The following is a 23,143-nucleotide window of genomic DNA, read 5'->3' on the forward strand; positions in this document are numbered from 1 at the left end:
GCGATTGTGTGTGAGGTGGTGTGAGGTAAATGAAACTGTGCTTCCGCATCATTCATTTCAGAGGCACACAGGCATGCAGGATTCATGTTTAGTCTTTTTGCGGTTTAATATTCAGTCACTAGTCTATATCGCGATTTAATTTACGTGTACTGACCTGCTTTTAATTCATTCATCAAAAATTTGACAAATTCCGTGACATTCCGCGTTATATAGTAAATTCCGTTTTTATGAATGGATTCCATCCACGATTCCGTGATCGCGGAAATTATAGGGCCCTACATATATGACAGAGTCTAAACTTTGCCAATATTTATCTTATATACAGGCATTTGACTAAAAATACATTCAGTCGTCACTCCAAAAATGAATTCAACGGGTCATCTTGTTAATGTTATAAATGAATTATTTGACATTACCGATTAAATAGTATCTGGCGCCACCGCACGGTTAAATAAACATATTTGCCGAGTACATTGGTATTAAAAATGGCTTTTTAAAACTGTTCATGATTCAGTTTTGTGGACCGTGACTGAAGTTTGATGCTGTCCTGGAACAAGCAACAGCTTTACCAAGAGCCTCATCTTCTTAATCTCCTCTTGTTAATGATTACATTTCGATTTCAGAAACCATCACTGCCATCAAAAGTATTCATTTTTCTGTTTTTGTTGATCACAAAGTACAAAGTAGATAAGGAAAACTAGGATGCCGGGTGTATTCAGGGCGGCACCATTACTATTTAGTGCGTGGAATGGAGCGCTGTGATTGGTTGAGCAGATATATCGCGTTCTGCAGCGAAAGGAGACTGGCGTTTGTTGCATTTTGGAAAGAAAGGGAGGAAACATGACAGGATAACACAACGGATATCACATTTTGAGCAAAATTAATAAATGACTTTTCAATAGCGACCAGATACAATACTGATTTTGGCGGAAACTCGTTTTTTTTTAAAATGGTGTTTATCGCGTTTTGGAACCAAACTCCTTTAATAATTGAAATATAAATTAAAGTTAAATTTTAAATTAAAATATATAAATTCTTTAGCATAGCTGATGTTTTTTTAGAAGTGTGAATGCTTTCAGAGTTAGTTTTAATAACTATTTGCACAATATTCAAATATTTACAATGTTTATTATTAACAATTTTGTGCGGATCTATAAGAATTATTTAATTTAAGTCAAATGTCACATAAAAGTATTACATAAAATAATTTAAGAAAATGAGTCGGGTAAGAAATAAGTCAAAAAAGCATTGAAGAATAAATTCTTAAATAAGGTATAAAACAAAGAAATATAAAATAATGATTATTTAATAACACTAGGGTTTTAATATTTTCAAAATATTTATTAAAAAATGTGTAAAATGTTGTGAAATGCGTAATATAAACATACAGATTCAGTGAAAATATCTCAACTTAAACAAAAAAAATAGTTACCACTTTAAAGCAATGTAATATAATAGAAGTTTTAGTTTAATTAGCTGTTTTCCTTCTTTTCTACAGATACAGTCGATGACGTCATTAACACCTGGAGGCACTAGGTGGGTTTCCCGTTGGGCAAGTTTGGCGGACACCTATTCAGACTCTGGTCCTGCTTCAGGACTGTTTGACATCCCAACACACGTTGATCTTTCTGCCGGAGGTAGGGAAATTTGGCTTGGCTCACTAGCTTTCTTTGCTTTTGTCTTTGCTAGCACATTTCATTTGTCCTATTAATCATGTCTTTAAGCTGGTGAAAGGATCATCCACCAAGCTATGCTTAACCGAAATGCTGACTACTCGGAAACAGGTCAAAGCAGCAGATCAAGGCGAGTTCTGCCTCAGGTTCCTTTGAAGGAGAAGACCGAGACGCCACCGCCCACCATACGCATCCAGCCTGACTCGTACCTGTCAGGTGTGGAGAAGAGTTCGCAAGTTCCGAAGCAAAAGTGGGATCCACAGAAACTGAGTGTCCAAGATGATCTAGATCCAGACAGTCTGAGTGATGCCAGCAAGTCCGATGATGGCTCTGTGGTTGAGCAGTTCATGACGACTCCTGACACGACGTGGAACCGGTCTCCGAAGACACAACCCAATCAAGAAGAGACAAAAGACCTGGATTCACCTCCCAAATTCTCCACGGCTACTTTAACGCGACCACAGGGCAATCTTACCAAGAGCAACTGTTCACCACCAAACATTGATCACCCAAGCAAGGACGACTCTCTTGGTGTAGACAGTTTAGTGTCCGTCGTCAGACAAGAAAGTTATACCAAAGAAAGGGCCAGCGACGACATCCAGTTGTCCAGATTGCCCCAGATATCTAGTCAACCCTTTGGGAAAGATGCTTTTAAAGGCGTAAGCAATCAAGACACTCAATCTTACCTCAAAGACACTGAGGATGTTCTAGCTTCTCTGGAAGCCAAGCTTCTGGAGCAGCAAGACAACAACGGTCGCTCCCATCTGGAGGACTCCTTCTCGGGAGAATCGGACACCTCCAGTACAATCAGTGGCAAAAACGCTTCTGTTCCTCCTAAGAAGCCTGTGGTCCTCAGAGGACTTTTAAGAGGTACCGGTCAGTATTCCAGAGAACCTAAGACTTCCGATGATCCAAAGGACAGTGATGGCAAGGCAGGTCCAGGCAAACGTTTGCAGCTCCGTCGTAATCTTAGTTCTCTCGACTTTGCGCCAGAACAAAGTCCCACCACTCGGAATTGGCCTGAAACCGTCTCCGACCAGGAATCAAGTTCCCTACCTTACAAAAAGTACACTATTCCTCTTCAGAAGGAAGGTGCGAGCAAATCCAAAGGTACGGTGCAACAAACTCTAGGTCGCTCTAATAGCCTTTCCGCTCCAAGAGCAACAAGGGCTTCAGTGCTTCGCCGTGCCCGTTTGGGCGAAGCCTCCGACAACGAAGGCACCGAAACCGATCGGACGTCTCAGAACTCCGACGTCAATCCCTCGGCAAACAGTCGGGGTGCTCAGGAGAGCAAGAAGCTCTCTCGATTGGACATTTTAGCTTTACCTAGGAAAAGGACAGGCTCCTTCAACACTCCCAGTGACACAGAGTCTTCCACAAGCAGGACGGGCTTTTCAAACCGCAGCACAGAGTCGGGCAGCTCCGTGCGGAAAGCTTCAGTGCCGGATCCCAAGGCTCTTCTGCGGAAGGTTTCAAATGCCATGAACAGGCAACCAATCGCCCGCGGACGCTCAAGCAGTGCCAAATACGCCAGCAGTACTGCCAGTGAGTATCATACTTCTGTGTTTGCTTATTTCATTGAGAGTTTTGCCGAAACATTGGGGGTTGGTCAAACGTTGTTTAGATGACTATTTTGGCTTTGCATCCATTTATCAGAGTGATGAGCTTCCAAACAAGTACAATCCAGTAAAATCCAGTTCTTTCACTTTCTCTGAATGACTCTTCCAATGGTCATTGACTTGATTTGTGTGCATTTGTTTGTATCGCACAACTGGGCCAATGACCATCTTTAACTAACAAGACCATGTAATTAGTCTCCAAATATTACTAATTTTTGTAGTTGGAGAAAACTAGTAGGGATGCAAAGGGGTGGAAAATATCTTCCAGAAACTTTCCAGGATTTTTGAAAACTTTCTGGAAATTTACCAGAACTTATCCGCCCCTTTGCATCCATAATAACTAATTACCATACTAAAAACTTAACAGGTATATTTGAAAATCAAAGTAATTTTTTTTCTGATGGGATTAACAATCTAGAGTACTTTTGGACACTTGGACCCCATTGACGAATGGGAAGTGGTTGTTGGTATTTCGGGTGTCTTATTATCTGTCTTCTACTTCTGCTTTTTTATTTTTGTTTCTATCCCATCCTCTGATGACATGGTGTACCAAACGCTCCTCCTTCCCAATGTCCTGGGCCAAGGCTCCAGGAGGCGTCAAAAGGGTTCAGACTACGCCTCCACCTCTGAGGATGAGTTCGAGACTAACCATAGCACCCCTAAACACAAACGCTCCCATCATTCAGGGGCCCAGCAGAACCCCAGTAATCCATCCAGCAGGTCCGGTGCGAGCCGTACCCCGTTCGAGAGACTCCGAAGGGGAAGGACACGAGAGCGACGCCTTCCAGAACTGGACGTCTCATAGTGCTGAGATTGCCAGGTGAGGACGGATTGATCATGTAGCGTAGGGCTGGGACAACAAATCGATGCATCACGAAGCGAGAAATGATTCTGAGTTTTTCCGAATGCATCGCGATTCTCTCTTGAATCGATTCTGAACTTAGTTTTTAACAGCAGATGGCGCTACATGCTTTAGAAACAGCTGAATTCTTCTTGCTTCCAATTCCTTAAACACACCACTTGAACTTTCTATAAAATAATCATTTATAAAGTTCAGAAAGGTTGAAGTGAATTACAAAGCTGTTTACATTAATCTTGCGTCAAAAAAGCATTCATAGCCGAATGCACGAGCGCTCTTCTTCATGAGCATTTGAGTGTGCGGTTAAAAACAAGTCAAGAGCGCCATCTGCTGTTAAAAACTAAGCTCAGAATCGATTCAAGAGAGAATCATGATGCTTTCGGAAAATCTCAGAATCGAGATTAATCGATTTACTGTCGCAGCCCTAATATAGAGCCCTATGATTTCCGCGGAAAACGCAGATGGAATCACAGAATCCAGTCATAAAAATGGAATTTACTTCATAACATGGAATGTCATGGAATTTGGCAAATTTTAGATGAATGAATCAAAAAGTATGGCCGTACACTTGATGTACTTCACGCAAAATTGAAGAACGAACTGGTATGACGTTATTTCGAACAAAATCAGGTCAAAGTGGCGTTCGTTTCGGGAGCTCGAAACGGTCTGCTAAAGTGGACTTTACAGAAAAGTTTCGAACTACCATGGCGAATATGTACTAGGTAGGTGTGGCTCTGAGGCTCCGCCGGTGTCTGGATGTTCGTTAACAGTTTATCGCTGCACGCGTATTTCAAACTTCGTTTTATCCCAACGCGTAGAATGAAAAAAATATTTTGAGGTGAGTATATCGGGGCCTTTAATCAAATTGCGATATGGACTAATTTCTGTTAATATTAAACTGTTATAGGTTTTAAAACTATCGTCGTAAACGCACTGAAACTCAAACGTCTTCATGACAACCTGCTAAAATAAACTAAATAAAATTTGGTTCAGCTAGAAATATATTACTATTGTACAATAGAATGTTCATCTCAAAGTAATAATAATGATATTAAAACTTGATATATTTTTTAAGGAAATAAATTTTTCTTCCATGTTTTAGGCCCTGTCCACAAGAACATGGGTATTTTCAAAACCGCAGCTTTGGCTGTTCATCCACACGCAAATGCAGAACTGAAACTGAACATTTTTTTAAATTGTTTTTAGAAACTCCGACTACAGTGTTGTCGTGTAGATGGTGAAACCGGAGATTTTGGCTTGTGACATCGGAGCCAGAACTTACTTTTATAATATAATAACTTTTTTTTTCCCAGGCTTCTGATTGACCAGCATGTAATAAGGGTTATATCGCCACCTGTTGGTTTGGCATGCTTTTTTTTTTTTTTTTGCATTTTCATGTGGACACAATTTTTTTTTTTTTTAAACGAAGGAAAACTTTTATTAAAAAACCTGTGTATGCGTGGACTAGGCCTTACTTTTAACATTAAATCATAAACAGAAAAATTCAAATGGATGGCACAGAATTTCTGAAAAAATAAAACATTTCAATCATAGGGTGCTATTACTGTACAAAAAAAATAAAAAATAAAAAAATAAATTGTTAAAGGTTTCACTTGATTAGACATGCTTTTTGATGTATTAAAATTTAATTAAACTATTAAAACAGAATCCAGAAAAATTTAATCCGAAAACATGGAATTTGGATAAAATAAAACTTTTCATAGGGCCCTAAAAAATTAATTTTTGTTAATTTAACAAAAATTTAAGTTTCAAGATTTAAATTAATTAGACATGCTTTTTGATCCTGAAAAATGAAAAAAAAACACCAAAATCCAGGAGCCCTCTGTTTTAATAAGAGTTGGAGAACAACATTTTAAATGACTTAATGTCACGTTCATTTGGCTGAGACTCTCTTTCAGAGCTGTAGTGCTATACTGTGTGTTTCTCCCTCACTCAGACATGCATTGACTGTACCCAGTGTAGATGATGTCGTTGATTACAATGGGAATCACCATAGGTGTAGACCTAGGTAAATTCATCATGCATTCCAGTTGTATAATTACATCCTTGTATAAATTCAAATTACACATTAATTCCAAAAAAAAAAAGTCTTATTACTTGTACTGCATTGCCTCCAGCTGTTGTAAATGTTTGTTTTGATGTGTGTGTAAATGTAATTTTCATGCATGTTGATTGGTAGATTGAGTCAGGACCTGGCCAAAGATTTGGCTATTCTGGCTCAAGAGATTCATGATGTTGCTGGAGATACAGAAGCTCAGAGTGGCTCCACAGACAAGATGGGACCAGCCATATCTGCCCACGAGGAGGTGCTGTTCCTGCATTGATCTGATCAAAAATACAGGGAAAAAACTGAAATATTTTTATGATGTAAAATAACTGTTTTCTATGTGAATATATAATAAAGTGTAATTTATTCCTGTGATCAAAGCTGAATTTTCAGCATCAGTCTTCATCTTTTTTTTATGCTCGTTCAGTTGCGGCACCAGATTCCTGAAGCCAGTCTGAATTTCCAGAAGGAATCTCCAGTTGCAGCGGCGGCTGACGAGTCGGAGGCGACCGTCGGTCATCACGACGTCAGAGGACCGAGTGTGAGACCAGACGAGGTAGCAGCGCTTCTTTTCAGCTGATCGTCCTCCTGTATTTGAGATGTAACCCTCATTCTTCTCCTGTCAGGTTACGCTGAACAACGTGATGCTGAATCCAGTGTCCCAACTGTCCCTCGCCATCCGTGAGAACACAGAGCAACTAACTGAAAAAATCAAGTAAGAAGGGTTTTTTTGGATGCTCTCTTTACACTGTTTTTATATTCCTCTTGTAGCTATTTAAAGGCCTTGTTTTTTATCATATTGTCATATTTTTTCAGGGTTTTGTTTCATAATAAGATGGATGTTTTGAGTGAAATTAAGGCCAAAATCAATGCGGCTGATGATCCTCCACCACTGAAAACATCAAACAAGGTGTGTGTCTTTTTGCCTTTCCCTGAATAAATGGTAATAAGTACTCTGTATTTATTTATTTTTTTTAAATAAAATCTGAACTTCATTGAGCCAGATGTAATGTTTAATGAAGAAATAATAAAAATAATTTCATGTTTTTTTTTTTTTTTCAGGGAGTATATTAGACCTGAGAAGTAGAAAATTATATTAATATCTGTTATTTTAGGATCATTGATGTACACATACATATACATTGTTGTGTGTGTGTGTGTGTGTGTGTGTGTGTGTGTATATATACTATTAATTTATATATATATAAATTAATATTATAAATGTTATTATATATGTAAGTTTATATATAATTATTAATTTTATATATATGATAAGAATTATATGTAAACGTATATATTAAATATATATGTTTATATATAATTATTATTAAATTATATACATATAAGTAATTATATAAAAACGTATTTATATATAATTATAAAATTAAATTAATTTATATATATATATATATATATATATATATATATAAACTATAAATATATATGTAAGTTTATTTATATTATATATATATATATATATATATATATATATATATATATATATATATATATATATATATATATATATATATAATATAAATAAACTTACATATATATTTATAGTTTATATATATATATATATATATATATATATATATATATATATATATATATATATATATATATATATACACACTATTATTATACTATTAATTTATATATATATAAATTAATATTATACATTTATTATGTATGTAAGTTTAGATATAATTATTAATTTTATATATATATATGTTTATATATAATTATTATTAACTTATATACATATAAGTAATTATAAAATTAAATTAATTTATATATATATAATAATTTATATATATATATATATATATATATATATATATATATATATATATATAGTAATTATAAATAAACTTACATATATATTTATAGTTTATATATAATTATTTAAAAAAAAAAAAAAAAATATATATATATATATATATATATATATATATATATATATATATATATATATATATATATATATAACTTTATTCATTTATATTTATATATATTAATAGCAATTATATATGTCTAAGTTTATTTATAATTAATAATAAAGTTTATATAGTATGTTAATATTTATAAATATTAACTATATATTTTTGCAGCATTTATTACCTTTTGTTAATGTTAGTTAATAAAAATGTTCATATTCAGTGTATTAATGTCATCAGATGTCAACTTTTGATCTTAAGAATGTTTTAGTAAATGTTGAGATTAACATTAAGATGAATAAATGCTGTAGACGCGTTCTTCAATGTTAAGTAGTTAACGAACGTTCACAAATCAAAACTCGTTGTAGTGTTACCAAGTTTTTAATACTAAATAGTTGCTCTTGAATCAATTAAGCCTTTTTGTTTTCCTTTCATCTACTGCTCGTCTTGTAGGAAATTGCATCAATTCTCAAAGAGCTGAGGAGAGTCCAGAAACAGCTGGAAGGTCAGTCGATTCTTTTCTTCCCAGTTTAAATGTTTCATCTTAATGACCTTCAGATGGTCAGATAACTGATGTCCTCACTCGTGTCCCTTCAGTCATCAACACAATCATCGATCCTCGAGGAAACCCTGACCTCAGCAGGACGGTTTCCTCAGCTGGCGTTCGCAGCTCCAGAGCCGCGTCCCGGGATGCGAGATCGTCCCAGCGAGGCGGCGGACCGACGCCGAACAGCCGCCGCATGTTCAGAAGCACAGACAGGGAAAGCTCACTGGTATGACGACTCTGTCCGTGTCGGTTCACTCAAAGCATCATCACTAGTCACTTTGCTAATGATTTCAGCACACAAGTGGAAATCTGCGTAGGTTGTTGGGTAGAATCAAACCGTCTGGCACAAGCTCCTCATGAAAACCTCAGGCGTTTGGGAGAATATGAAGATATGTTTGAGGTACATTTGCACATTTATATTGCTCCAAACAAACCAGTTTCAACAGCTTGTGGCATTCATAACGCATAACGCTTGAGATTTTGGCATTCAATGTAATAACTGTAAATACTCTGTTAATGATTTTTCTTTATCTTTGTTACTTTTTTTGATTGTTGTTATGGAAATATAAGGTCAAGTAATTTACATGATTATTTAAATCACTTTTTGTCTCTGTTGGACAGGGTATTTGTCTGTGTTAAAGATCATTAAAGAATTCAAATGTAACCGTTTTGTTCTCGTGTCATTATTTCCATGGAGGTTTTGTTTTTCTGATTTCACTCTGATGTTGATCTATATTAGTCTCTAATGACCCTGACTAGTTATTATAACTCCATATAAACTCTTACATGTGTAATTGAAGCTCTGGTCACAGTCGTGTTTCTGCCGAAATGAAAGTGAAATCTTAACTCGCATCAGTCCAGAGCTTCTGAAACTCTCTTTCATGGTCTTTAATGCCTGTATGACGAGTGTTCGGACAAACACAAGTGCTCTGACTGAGGTATGACATATTATTCAGCATGCAAACATATTATATCAACATGTCTGAGTGAGATTTTCAGTTCCTATTTCTCTGATATATTTAGCTCTTCTTTGATGCTGATGTGCAAAACGAGACTTTATAAGCATTTGAACATTTACTTCCACTGTAAAAAGAAAAATGCATGTACATTCATTGTCACTTGCCATTTCTTTGTAATTATTTGTGAAACTTATTAGCAATTTCTGAGTGAAAATTGTTTGTTAATCCTATACCAAATATTTTTCAGTGTAGTTTGTTAATAAATGCTGTCTTAAAATCTGTGCATTCAACTCACAGAAGATCCAAGCTTACAATGAACCTTTAATCATACAATTGTGATCCTCTTAATGCAATTTTACCATTTGTTTTCAAATTTCATAAACATTCATGTATTTTGCAGCATGTTTTGCTATAATTGTAATCATTCCCTGTATTTTTTTCAGAAAGCATGTTTGTCAGTTAATTTTAAGATGTGATCTATAGGTGTTTAAAACCCTTTTTGAACATTACGTAAGTGTCAATGTGACATTTAAAAAAAAAAAAAAAAAAAAAAAAAAAAAAACAGAAATGAAAAGTGAATGAGGAACTAATGACTATTTGAGAATATTTCCCTTTATGCGTCCCACAAGAAAACAACACCTGCTTCAACATGCCTACTGCGTAAGTTCACTGCACTTTATTCTTTGTTTTGTGTCGATTTATTACAGAAATATAAACACGTTTCAGCTGTATGCTTGTGCAAAGTCTGTCGATGTCAATCAGCTTCTCCATGTTCTGCTTTTAGATCTACACGCTTACGAGATGTTCACGAACTGACCTCTCCGTATAAGAGCTTACATGACAATTATGTGTCCAATACAAGGGTGAGTTGATGCTTTAAATAGGCTGTATGTAAGACCTTTCATGTATTAATCACATTTTATTGACAATGTGTGAACAGCTTGTAATGAAACTTAAAAAACGAGACCTTTTTCTGTCTATTTAAGCCTGTAAACTGATTTTCACGTGAAGGACCCGGGAAAATCAAAAGGTGGTGACGGTTACGCGCGCTCCCGAGAGCCTCTTTTTTTTTAAAATTTACCTCATCTGTCGACATGATGCCGGTGAATCTCAGAGCTGGTGCAAATATATTTACATCGCTATTATCATATGCTTTTATTAACTGTTGTTTTCTCATGTTTGTTGAATGTTTATTATTGAGATGAAAGCGAGGTGTATTTCAATATTCATCTAACAGCAGCGTGAACGGCGTCGGGATGTTCGTTAAAAGTATAACGCTGAAAATGTATTTCCAACATCTTTTTACTTCAAAGTGAAGAATGAAAAAGAAGTTCGTCGTCAGTATATCGGCTTTTAATCACGTTTAGTCTCTTGTACGTTTACATACAGTTTCTGGCTGCAGTTCACTTAACGACCACCAGTGTCGCTAATAACAAGAGTTTCTGAATCTACATCGTTTTAAAGAGTATTTAAATCTCATCTACAGGTCTGATGTTTTTCTGTTTTCAGAAATCAAAGTGCTCATCATCTGCCCTGTTGGCCACTGGAGGTTTGATCGTTTTAGGGGTTTTATTGGCCATAGTGGTAATAGAGAAATTAAAGAACGAAGATCAAATCAATGAGGATTTGAGTCCCCATCATCACACTCCGACATGCTGTAATGATACCATCCCGAATCAGCAGAGCAGGTGCGTCAACTTCCTGTTTTCACATTTTCACTTCCTGCCACCTTCGGCACTTCTGGAGTTTCAGACTCAAGAGTTTAAAAGACGAACGTCTCTTTGTTTTTTTTTATTTTGCTGACTACATGAGCACGTTGAGAGCTGACATTTAGATTCAGTTTCATTTTCTTAAAAAATAAACTTACTTGTATGAATTTCCCAAGTTAAATCCCCTCATACAACCACAATTTATTATGATCACTCTGTTTATCTTTTAGAGAAGTCATGTGACTGATATCAGTGGACAATTGAAATATAGTGATTAAGATCGAAAATCATTTTAACAGATTATTTACAGTTAGATTTATTTATTTATAAGTGCTTAACTGTTTGCTAAGTATAAAATTAGTTCAGTTGATCATATAAATTCATATATAAATTCATAATATTTAAAGATTACTCGGGTTATTCAGCAGAAATATTTATAATAGATTGAAATATTTTTGATTGATTCAGTAGAATTGAACATTTTTGGAGCAATATTTCTATATTTATTTGTTGAACATTTAATTGACATGAATTCAATGTTTCAGTAGGTTTTGCGACAGTGATGTTTTAATATCAGTGATATTATATCTTTTATTTTTCTGATCTTGTTTTATGTTTTCTCTTAAATTGTAGTTTAAGTTTTAGTAACTTTTGTGTGTTTTGTAAGTTTTTATTTTATTATTATTTCTAAATTAGTTTTTATTAAGATTTATTATAGTTTTATTTTATTTGGTTTTACTTATTTTAGTACTTTAACTTAAAATGCGAAATGTTGCTTTGGCAAATGGCTGAAATAAAACAAGTTTAATTTTTTTTAATGTTTTGTTTTATTTTATTTCAGATAACATTTATTTTACCTAAAGTAACAAAAATGGTTTATGGTATGGAAGAGGATTAGGGCCAAGCAATAATAAAAAAATAAAACCATCGCGAGATTAAAGTTGTTAAATTTTGAGAAAACTCGTTAAATTTTGAGAAAAAAGTCGAAATAAAATGTTGAGAATAAACTCGTTAAATTACGAGAAAAAACTCATTAAATTTCAAGAAAAAAGTCGAGATAAAATGTTGAGAATAAACTCGTTAAATTACGAGAAAAAACTAGTTACATTTCGAGAAAAAAGTTGAGATAAAATGTTGAGAATAAAGTCATTAAATTAAGAGAAAAAAGTCGTTAAATTACGAGAACAAATTCGTTAAATTATGAGAAAAATTTCGTTAAATTTCGAGAAAAAAGTCGAGATAAAATGTTGAGAATAAAGTCATTAAATTATGAGAAAAAAGTCGTTAAATTACGAGAACAAATTCGTTAAATTATGAGAAAAATGTTAAATTTCGAGAAAAAAGTCGAGATAAAATGTTTAGAATAAAGTCATTTAAATTACGAGAATAAACTCATTAAATTTCAAGAAAAAAGTCGTTAAATTTCGAGAAAAAAGCCGAGATAAAATGTTGAGAATAAAGTCATTAAATTATGAGAATAAAGTCATTAAATTACGAGAAAAAAGTCGTTAAATTACGAGAACAAATTCGTTAAATTATGAGAAAAAAGTTGTTAAATTTCGAGAAAAAAAGCCGAGATAAAATGTTGAGAATAAAGTCATTAAATTATGAGAATAAAGTCATTAAATTACGAGAAAAAAGTTGTTAAATTATGAGAACAAATTCTTAATTTAACGAATTTGTTTCTAGTAATTTAACGACTTTTTTCTCATAATTTAATGACTTTTTTTCTCAACATTTTATCTCGACTTTTTTCTCAAAATTTAACGAGTTTTTTCTCGAAATTTAACAACTTTAATCTCGAGATGGTTTTCTTTTTTTATTATTGCTTGGCCCTAATCCTCTTCCGTATTATGGTTTCAGATCATAACACTAAAAATAAATAAACAAAATAATAATAAAATAAAATAACTATAATAATAATTTTTATTTAAGGTAATATATATATATTTCATTTTAATTAAAAAAAGTTTCATATTAAATTCAGTTTAATAATAATAAGTTGATAGTAAGTTGAATAATAATAAAGATAAATTGGACGTGACTGTTTCTTCATTTTCTCCCAGCATTGTTCTTGTTGAGAGTTTTCCTCTCGGTATGGATTACGGGAGAAACGCCTCCGCTGGGAAAAGCCTGTATGAAGCCTGGAAGCATCTTCTGTCTTTGGCCACCAAAGAAATCGCCGTGGCGTCTTTCTACTGGTCTCTCACGGCCGAAGACATCAACGTGAACTCCACCACTGACAGAGCTGTAAGATTCATTCACACTCAACGTTTGCAATTACATGTGGAAATATTGATGGTTTTTGAACCTTTTGGTTAACATGCCATTTTTGTGTCTCAGGGCAGAGACATCTTAGAAGAGTTCAGAGCGTTACCGTCTAGAAACGTGTCCGTGCGAGTGGTGACCAGCATCCCCACTGTGGCTCACAATTCAACAGACTTACAAGTCCTGAAAGAAAACGGTCAGGAATTATGCAGCCTTATTTTTGATTTGACAAACTTCATACTAGTTTCTTTTTATATACTGACATGCATTATTTTTACTTTAACTTTTAATTTTTATGGTAATGCTTTACAATAAATTAATTAGTTAACATGAACTAACAATGAAAAATTCTCATTTAAAGACATTCAGTCCTGACAGTGTGTGTCTTCATGTAGGAATACAGATACGGCGAGTGAACTTCGGCCGCTTGACTAAAGGAATTCTTCACACTAAATTCTGGATTGTGGACAGGAAACACATTTACATCGGCAGCGCCAACATGGACTGGAGAGCTTTAACGCAGGTCTGAACCAACATTTGCATTCGTGCGTTTAACACGCTTTTGTCCAGAGTGATTTACAAGAGAGAAGCTTAAACAATTAGTTTCATAGCCAACAGTATTCACAGTATACACTGCCATGTTTATGAGAAAGAAGCTAGATTAGACACTTTTTTATGTTTTGTTTTGCATGTGCATTGGTTTATGCTTGTAAAGTATTGTGGTTGAAGTCGACAAACGGAAGTTATGCTAGTCTTTTCTTCCCTATTGTGCTGTATAATCCGGTATTGTGAGAAATCAAGTCTCAGTTTCTTATTGTTTGAAAATGCGTTATAATGACCATTAATGTCTTTTAAATGACATGGTTCATATAGTAGTATATAACTGAAGCTATAGGACTCGATTTCCCATGACACCTGCTTCTCAAACAAGAACAAATGTAGGGCGGGGCTTGATTTTGTCTACCAGGATTACCAGGAACATGAATTTAACACAATAATGATGTGCACCGATAAATCAGTTATAATAAATGCTGCAATATGATTTCATGGTGGAAGATTGTTTTCAGCTGCTTCTTGAAGGTTGTGATGGTTTCAGATCGATTAATGTGACGCGTGTGTGTCTGATAAACCTCTCCAGGTCAAAGAGCTCGGCGTGGTGATCTATAACTCCAGCGGTTTGGCTGCTGACCTGCACAAGATCTTCCAGTCGTACTGGGTCATGGGTCGGTCCAACGCATCCATCCCAGATCCGTGGCCGTCCACCTACGACACCTTCATCAATGAGGAGCGTCCGCTGCTGCTCAACCTCAGCGGTGTAGCCAGTCAAGTTTACATCACGGTGATTTCACTTCCTTATATCATCATGGATCATAAAAACAAATTCATTTACGGTATTTTAGAGATGCCTATAAACCTTAAGCGCCAGAGAAACAAGCGGCAGTGTTTTAGCAGTAGCTCTATATATTTCTATGGCATCGCTGGTGAGCAGAAGAGACTTCTTTGTAAAACAAGCTTCATCTCTCATCTTCCTCAGGCCTCTCCACCTGCGTTCTGTCCGGACTCTCGCACCCAAGACCTTGACGCCATCCTGTCGGCCATCAGAGGAGCGCAAGATTTCATACATGTGTCGGTCATGGAGTATTATCCCGCTTCTAAGTTCTTTCATCATCACGGGTGAATGAGTTTTCTTTCTGGAGTCACTAGTCTAGTCAAGTCACAAATCTCGATTCAAACACCCACGCGATCTTATTCCTAAATGGGAACGATTCGGCTCTGTATGTTAAAGCTTTCACAGCGAACATTCAGATCTGCGTTCTGATCCAGAGAGAGTCATGTATAGATGTGAAACAGCTTCACAAACAGCCACACAGTATCATTATTTCTGTCTTACAATAATCAAGTAAGAAAGTAACTTGGCGCTTCAAATAAAGATCGCTTCAGTGACATCAGTAGGTGACGAAAAGTGACTATTAAAAAATGTGTATGTCATTGAATCATTCATTCAAGAGATTTGTTTAAAAATGCTGATTCATCCAGTAATGAAACAAGCATAGTCCTTATGAATGAGTCATTGAATCATTCATTCAAGAGATTCGTTCAAAAAAGCTGATTCATCCAGTAATGAAACAAGTGAAGTCTTTATGAGTGAGTCATTGAATCACTCACTCAAGAGATTTGTTCAAAAATGCTGATTCATCCAGTATTGAAACAAGTAAAGTCTTTATGAGTGAGTCATTGAATCATTCATTCAAGAGATTCGTTCAAAAAAGCTGATTCATCCAGTAATGAAACAAGTGAAGTCTTTATGAGTGAGTCATTGAATCATTCATTCAAGAGATTCGTCCAAAAATGCTGATTCATCCACTAATGAAACAAGTGAAGTCTTTATGAGTGCGTCATTGAATCACTCACTCAAGAGATTTGTTCAAAAACACTTGATTCATCCAGTAATGAAACAAGTGAAGTCTTTACGAGTGAGTCATTGAATCACTCACTCAAGAGATTTGTTCAAAAATGCTGATTCATCCAGTATTGAAACAAGTAAAGTCTTTATGAGTGAGTCATTGAATCATTCATTCAAGAGATTCGTCCAAAAATGCTGATTCATCCACTAATGAAACAAGTGAAGTCTTTATGAGTGCGTCATTGAATCACTCACTCAAGAGATTTGTTCAAAAACACTTGATTCATCCAGTAATGAAACAAGTGAAGTCTTTACGAGTGAGTCATTGAATCACTCACTCAAGAGATTTGTTCAAAAACACTTGATTCATCCAGTAATGAAACAAGTGAAGTCTTCTTTAAAAGTGAGTCATTGAATCACTCACTCAAGAGATTTGTTCAAAAATGTTGATTCATCCAGTAATGAAAAAGTGAGTCAATGAATCATTCATTCAAGGGATTCGGTCAAAAACGCTGATTCATCCAGTAATGAAACTAGTCAAGTCACGTTTATTTATATAACGCTTTTTACAATGCAGATTGTGTCAAAGCAGCGTTACAGTGATAACTGGTATATAATTTTGGTCTGATTCATCCAGTAATGAAACAAGTCTTTATGAGTGAGTCATTGAATCATTCATTCAAGAGATTTGTTCAAAAACACTAATTCATCCAGTAATGAAACAAATGAAGTCTTTACGAGTGAGTCATTGAATCATTCATTCAAGTGATTTGTTCAAAAACGCTGATTCAACCAGTAAGTAAAGTCTTTATGAGTGAGTCACTGAATCATTCACTCAAGAGATTCATCCAGTAAGTGAAGTTTTTATGAGTGAGTCATTGAATCATTCATTCAAGTTATTCATTCAAAAACGCTGATTCATCCAGTAAGTGAAGTCTTTATGAGGGATCAGCTCTAATGCATTTAATTTCCTTTCATGTGTGTTTATATTGTTGTATGTTTGGTGACACAGATACTGGCCGGTCATTGAAGACGCTCTCAAGCGTTCAGCCTTCGAGAGGAACGTGTCCGTGTGTCTGTTGGTCAGTTGTGGCCAAGAAACTGACCCGTCCATATGGCCCTTCCTCCGGTCATTAGATGCTCTTCATTCCCCGTCTAACAACATTAACATCGCAGTGGTGAGTCGACATAAACACAGGCAGTCATGGAAGGATTTCACCTATAAAAATCTGTTTTTAAATGCTGTTTATCCTTTTCATTGCACAGAGGCTGTTTATTATTCCAGCGGGAAACCAGTCGCACATCCCCTATACCAGAGTCAACCACAACAAATATATGGTGACCGATAAAGTGGCGTATGTAGGTGAGTTATTATTGGGGTTTTACTCGTGTCAATAGTAATGTAATGAAATGTTGTTACTGAATGTTGTTTTTGTGTTCAGGCACGTCTAATTGGTCAGCTGACTACTTCAACTCCACTGCCGGAGTGGGTTTAGTGGTTTCCCAGGATGCTTTGCCTTCTGCGTCGCCGGGAAACACATTCCAGCAGCAGCTGAGTGCAGTATTCGACAGAGACTGGAACTCACAGTTCGCCGTTCCACTCGCTGAGCTCAAGCAAAACCATGACTGTGTTTTCTCCAAATCCACACCATAGACACTTCATCAACAAACATTCAACGTGTTCAATTCTATTATGCATGAAACGTGAAGTATAAATGTCATATATCTCATATATGTTTTAAACTATTGTATGGAAGCCCATTTCCGCCACTAAAAAAAAAAAAAAGCCACTAAAAAAAAAAAAGATAAAAAAAAGATTTTCTGACTTTTTAACTCACAATTGCGAGATATAAAGTCAGAAATTCTGAGATAAAAAGTCGCAATTGCGTGATAAAAAGTCAGAATTGTGTGATATAAAGTCAGAATTGTGTGATAAAAAGTCAGAATTGTGTGATAAAAAGTCAGAATTGTGAGATATAAAGTCAGAATTGTGTGATTAAAAAGTCAGAATTGTGAGATATAAAGTCAGAATTGTGTGATTAAAAAGTCAGAATTGTGAGATATAAAGTCAGAATTGTGAGTTATAAAGTCAGAATTGCGAGATATAAAGTCAGAATTGTGTGATAAAAAGTCAGAATTGTGAGATATAAAGTCAGAATTGCGAGTTATAAAGTCAGAATTGTGTGATAAAAAGTCAGAATTGTGAGATATAAAGTCAGAATTGTGTGATAAAAAGTCAGAATTGTGAGATATAAAGTCAGAATTGCGAGTTATAAAGTCAGAATTGTGTGATAAAAAGTCAGAATTGTGAGATATAAAGTCAGAATTGTGTGATTATAAAGTCAGAATTGTGAGATATAAAGTCAGAATTGCGAGTTATAAAGTCAGAATTGTGTGATAAAAAGTCAGAATTGTGAGATATAAAGTCAGAATTGTGTGATTAAAAAGTCAGAATTGTGAGATATAAAGTCAGAATTGTGAGATATAAAGTCAGAATTGTGTGATTAAAAAGTCAGAATTGCGAGATATAAAGTCAGAATTGTGTGATTAAAAAGTCAGAATTGTGAGATATAAAGTCAGAATTGTGTGATAAAAAGTCAGAATTGTGTGAGTCATTGTGAGATATAAAGTCAGAATTGTGAGATATAAAGTCAGAATTGTTTTTTTTTTTTTTTTTTTCAGTGGCGGAAACGGACTTCCATACTATTGTTATATTTGTGTCATTATATATGTATTATTTACATGTCTCGATAGAAGGGAAGCATTTTGGAAGCCTGCTACATTTCATTTTAAAAATTATTTTCTTATACAGTGAAATTAAATGACTATTATAAATTGACCTAGATTGAATGTACTAACATTTCAGTGTTTTTTTTTTTTTTTCAGTGTTTCAGAATTGTGAGATATAAAGTCGCATGTGTGTGTGTGTGTGTGTGTGTCACATTCATTGTTAAAGTATTTGTTTAATGTATAAACAAATACATTTAAGTAAAAAATAATATACAAGTGAGCGCTATGGCGTATGTCTGTCTGTCTGTCTCATAGCACAGAGTACCCTAGCAACCGCATAGCAACACCCTAACAACCACCAAGAATACCTTAGCAACCGCATAGCAACAACCCAAAATACCTTAGCAACAGCAAAAGCCAACTTAAAGTTTTTTTTGATGAACGTTTAAGCATTTTCACTGCATGATTTATGAACACCCACCAGTTTGAAAACACCCACAAATTCAGAAACGCCCACTTTTGTTCCGCAGAGACATCATACTCGCTTAGTATCATAAATACATGCCTGCTGATTCCATGCGCTACATTTTAACATATCCTGCTCACTTTATTAGTTAAAATAGTCTAAAATCTGAAAAAATCTCAACCATGAACTCTATACTGAGGAAACCTAAACAATCTACAAATACAACACGAAGAAAGTCAAGGAAACGCATGCTTCCACTCAGTATGGTTCAAAAACACTACAGTATTTGATACTTTGTGCTAAAAGTGCCTTCGACTTTGTCCTGTCAGTCTATAAAATAGTAAAGATTTTTGCACTTTTTAATATAAAATTTTGACAGCTTCATGATAAACAAGTAGTGTAATGTTAATGCATTTCTAATGAGCTGAAACACTATAAAATGTTCTTGAAGTACATTAAACTTAAGCTTTAAATATATTCTAACTGTTCAAGAATTATTAAAGTATATCATAAATAATTTGTAAATAAATACAGTATGCACTAAATGTAGGCTACTTGAAGTGGTTCCAATTTAACAATTTAATGTAGGCTACTAAAACTTTTTGCATATTTTGAATATTTTTTCCACTCAATTATGTCATTATAATGAAGATATTATGGCGTTAAAACGACAACTTTTTTCGTAATAACGAAGATATGTCGTTGAAACGACATTTTAATAACCAACTAATATTCATGAATTCAATAAGAATATGGACAAACTTTATTTTAGGATACTGTAGCTATTTGTCTAGATTGGCGATATGTGCGTAATATTTAATAAAAATATTTAAAATATATATATTTAAAATATTACATGTGTTGGAGGGAGAAAAAAAAAAAAAATATTTTCAACTTGGATGTCCAGAGACTAATTCCAGAAATTGCCGTATAATAATCCACCGACAGAACGTGTGGAGAGACTTAGGAATGAGCACAGGTCAGTTCAGCCTAGACCTTCTGAAGAATCACATATGAATGGGTCCAGGAGAGACGATGAACAGTATGGACCATCTCACCTGGACAACAACAGTGAGATTGGATCCAACTTTGATTGGTCAAGTGATTCCCTCGGCTCATCTTCATTTGGAGAGACATCCACAGATGATGACCAGTCTGGATCTTCTCACATGGACAACAACAGTGAGATTGGATCCGACTTTGATTGGTCAAGTGATTCCCTCGGCTCATCTTCATTTGGAGAGACATCCACAGATGATGACCAGTCTGGATCTTCTCACATGGAAAACAACAGTGAGATTGGATCCGACTTTGATTGGTCAAGTGATTCCCTCGGCTCATCTTCATTTGGAGAGACATCCACAGATGATGACCAGTCTGGATCTTCTCACATGGACAACAACAGTGAGATTGGATCCAACTTTGATTGGTCAAGTGATTCCCTTGGCTCATCTTCATTTGGAGAGACATCCACAGATGATGACCAGTCTGGATCTTCTCACATGGACAACAACAGTGAGATTGGATCCGACTTTGATTGGTCAAGTGATTCCCTTGGCTCATCTTCATTTGGAGAGACATCCACAGATGATGACCTGTCTGGATCTTCTCACATGCTCAACAAAAGTGAGATCAGTTCTGGAAAATCCAGAATACCTGCTGACCAAAGCCCAGGCAGTCAGGTTGAGATGAAAAAGAGAGTCAAAAGAAAAAGGATGACTTCTGGCAGGTCAGAGAACAGAGAACAGAAGGAGGAGATCTGTTGTTGAAGCAACGGAATTACTTTTTTGTGCAAAAACAAAACAAAATAATAAACATAATAACAAATATAGTTGCGAGCAGCAATCACCGGGGTTCAAGCACTTTAAGCACATGCGTAAAAAGGTATTATATTTATATTTTATTATATAAAAGTAAACACTTGGATCATAGATGGAAATACCATTTACAGACAATACAGGCAATTTAGTAAGGAAAAACATGTTTTTTAAAGGGTTTTTTTGGGGGGGTGTCCTCAGGGTGTGCCCATACATATCCATGTTCATTTTGGTGAAAATAACTCATTTTGGTTTGAAGTTATATATGAGAGACTTTGATTGGATTTTTTTGCCACTTCTTATCAAAATTTAGACATTTGGGCATTTATATTATGTAAACCAACTTAGGTAAACCGTTTAGAAGATATTCGCAAAAGTGTTTTAAGCGCTAAATCACAACGTTGCACATACCATAAGGCAAAATTTGGCAAGTCTGGTATCGATGGACTCTGCAAGGTTTCAGGAGTGTAAAGACATAACTCATAAGACATAATATAAAATAAGTCAACTACACCCAAAGTTATATATATATTTTCAGCCAAAACCATTAAAACATATGCTTTTAAAAGCTTTTTAACAGTTATAACGCCACCAATGGTCCGATCTCCATAAATTGGCATGCATGTGCTCCCTTAATTCCGTGAAGTTCTGAGTTTTCTTTTAGGATTTATATATTTTTTTCGGTATATTTAGCCACGCCCGTTTACAAAATGACCATGTTATAGCGACCCAAAGGGTAAAGTTCAACTCTTTTTGACAATTATTGATGAGTCCAGAGAAAAACCTAGGACTAGTTCTCAAAATTCATGAATAATTAATGAACGATTTGATTGACAGCATTGGTTCTTGAGGCAAAGTTGTTCAGCAAGAGGAGATCTATCAAATGATAAACATATTGTGTGAATCTGTGAAACACGTTGTGATTACTGAGGTGTAAAACTCGTTAGCGCCAACTAGAGGCCGATTCCTTTCAAAATTCTTACAGACCTCTAGTACCATGAGTTGAACATGCCCACCAAATTTCATTCCCACCAAGTTTCAGACACAACTATTATAAAACATATTCTTCATTATTATTATTTTATTTATTTATTTATTTTTATTGACTGTTATTGATGCTTTGGCAATGTAAAGATTCCTTTCTCCATGCCAATAAAGCTATTTTGAATCTTTTGAATCTTGAGTCTTGAGAGAGAGAGACTTTAGAACTTTCTCAGCTGCACAGAGTTTGTTTTTTTTTAAACATAGATCAAACAATGGTCCACTGATGACATCACAGTGACATCACAGTGACATTCTAAGCTAAGCCTATATAGAGAGCTGCTGGATTCTCGTTTCAGCAGAGAAGTTATCATTGTGCACTGAGTATTACTGAACAAATCTTGCAACCTTTGTTTAAAGAGGCGAGTCATTAAGATCATTCTTAATTAATAACAGCAACATCAAATACCATCTTGTAGTTCAGCAGATTAGTGTCCAGTTGAGATGGACGGAAATATCTTCATGCTTATTCAGCACAGGAATGGCCTTTCAACTCTACATGCAACGATTATTGATGGGGATGCCCGGAGAGAAATTCCAGAAATTGCCGTACCATTTTATCCTGTGTGTAATAATCCACCGAGAGAACGTATGGAGAGACTTAGGAATGAGCACAGGTCAGTTCAGCCTAGACCTTCTGGAGAATCACATGAGAATGGGTCCAGGAGAGATGATGAACAGCCTGGACCATCTCACCTGGACAACAACAGATCTGAGATCAGGCCTGGAGGATCACATGTGAACAGGTCCACCAGAGATGATGAACAGCCTGGACCATCTCACCTGGACAACAACAGATCTGAGATCAGGCCTGGAGGATCACATGTGAACAGGTCCACCAGAGATGATGAACAGCCTGGACCATCTCACCTGGACAACAACAGATCTGAGATCAGGCCTGGAGGATCACATGTGAACAGGTCCACCAGAGATGATGAACAGCCTGGACCATCTCACCTGGACAACAACAGATCTGAGATCAGGCCTGGAGGATCACATGTGAACAGGTCCACCAGAGATGATGAACAGCCTGGACCATCTCA

General features: G+C 35.3%; 2 protein-coding genes across 4 annotated transcripts in view; both read left to right on the forward strand.

The window, feature by feature from the left end:
* cep170ba (centrosomal protein 170Ba) overlaps positions 1-9,370 on the forward strand; it is a 40,450-nt gene extending 31,080 nt beyond the window's left edge. The window contains 10 exon segments of the mRNA XM_048192146.1: positions 1,499-1,637; positions 1,725-3,218; positions 3,829-4,033; positions 4,035-4,112; positions 6,352-6,478; positions 6,647-6,775; positions 6,846-6,934; positions 7,036-7,129; positions 8,613-8,664; positions 8,757-9,370. Of these exon segments, the coding sequence (XP_048048103.1) occupies positions 1,499-1,637; positions 1,725-3,218; positions 3,829-4,033; positions 4,035-4,112; positions 6,352-6,478; positions 6,647-6,775; positions 6,846-6,934; positions 7,036-7,129; positions 8,613-8,664; positions 8,757-8,938 (2,589 nt within the window). The 3' untranslated portion in view covers positions 8,939-9,370.
* Positions 9,371-9,516: 146 nt separating this feature from the next.
* On the forward strand, positions 9,517-17,834 carry LOC125269262 (5'-3' exonuclease PLD4). Of its 3 annotated transcripts, XM_048192147.1 has the most exons (12): positions 9,517-9,644; positions 10,295-10,325; positions 10,450-10,528; positions 11,175-11,353; positions 13,441-13,624; positions 13,718-13,838; positions 14,038-14,165; positions 14,781-14,981; positions 15,177-15,316; positions 17,059-17,224; positions 17,313-17,409; positions 17,489-17,834. In XM_048192147.1, the coding sequence occupies exons 2-12, from the start codon at positions 10,315-10,317 to the stop codon at positions 17,698-17,700; spliced, it is 1,518 nt and encodes a 505-aa protein (XP_048048104.1). In that variant the 5' UTR covers positions 9,517-9,644; positions 10,295-10,314; the 3' UTR covers positions 17,701-17,834. The 3 variants fall into 3 exon arrangements, with proteins under 3 accessions (XP_048048104.1, XP_048048106.1, XP_048048105.1); XM_048192149.1 differs by lacking the exons at positions 9,517-9,644; positions 10,295-10,325; positions 10,450-10,528 and adding an exon at positions 10,693-10,784; XM_048192148.1 differs by lacking the exons at positions 9,517-9,644; positions 10,295-10,325; positions 10,450-10,528 and adding an exon at positions 10,802-11,038.
* Positions 17,835-23,143: the final 5,309 nt, after the last annotated feature.

Source organism: Megalobrama amblycephala, linkage group LG5, assembly GCF_018812025.1.
Source record: "Megalobrama amblycephala isolate DHTTF-2021 linkage group LG5, ASM1881202v1, whole genome shotgun sequence".
Taxonomy (NCBI): Eukaryota; Metazoa; Chordata; class Actinopteri; order Cypriniformes; family Xenocyprididae; genus Megalobrama; species Megalobrama amblycephala.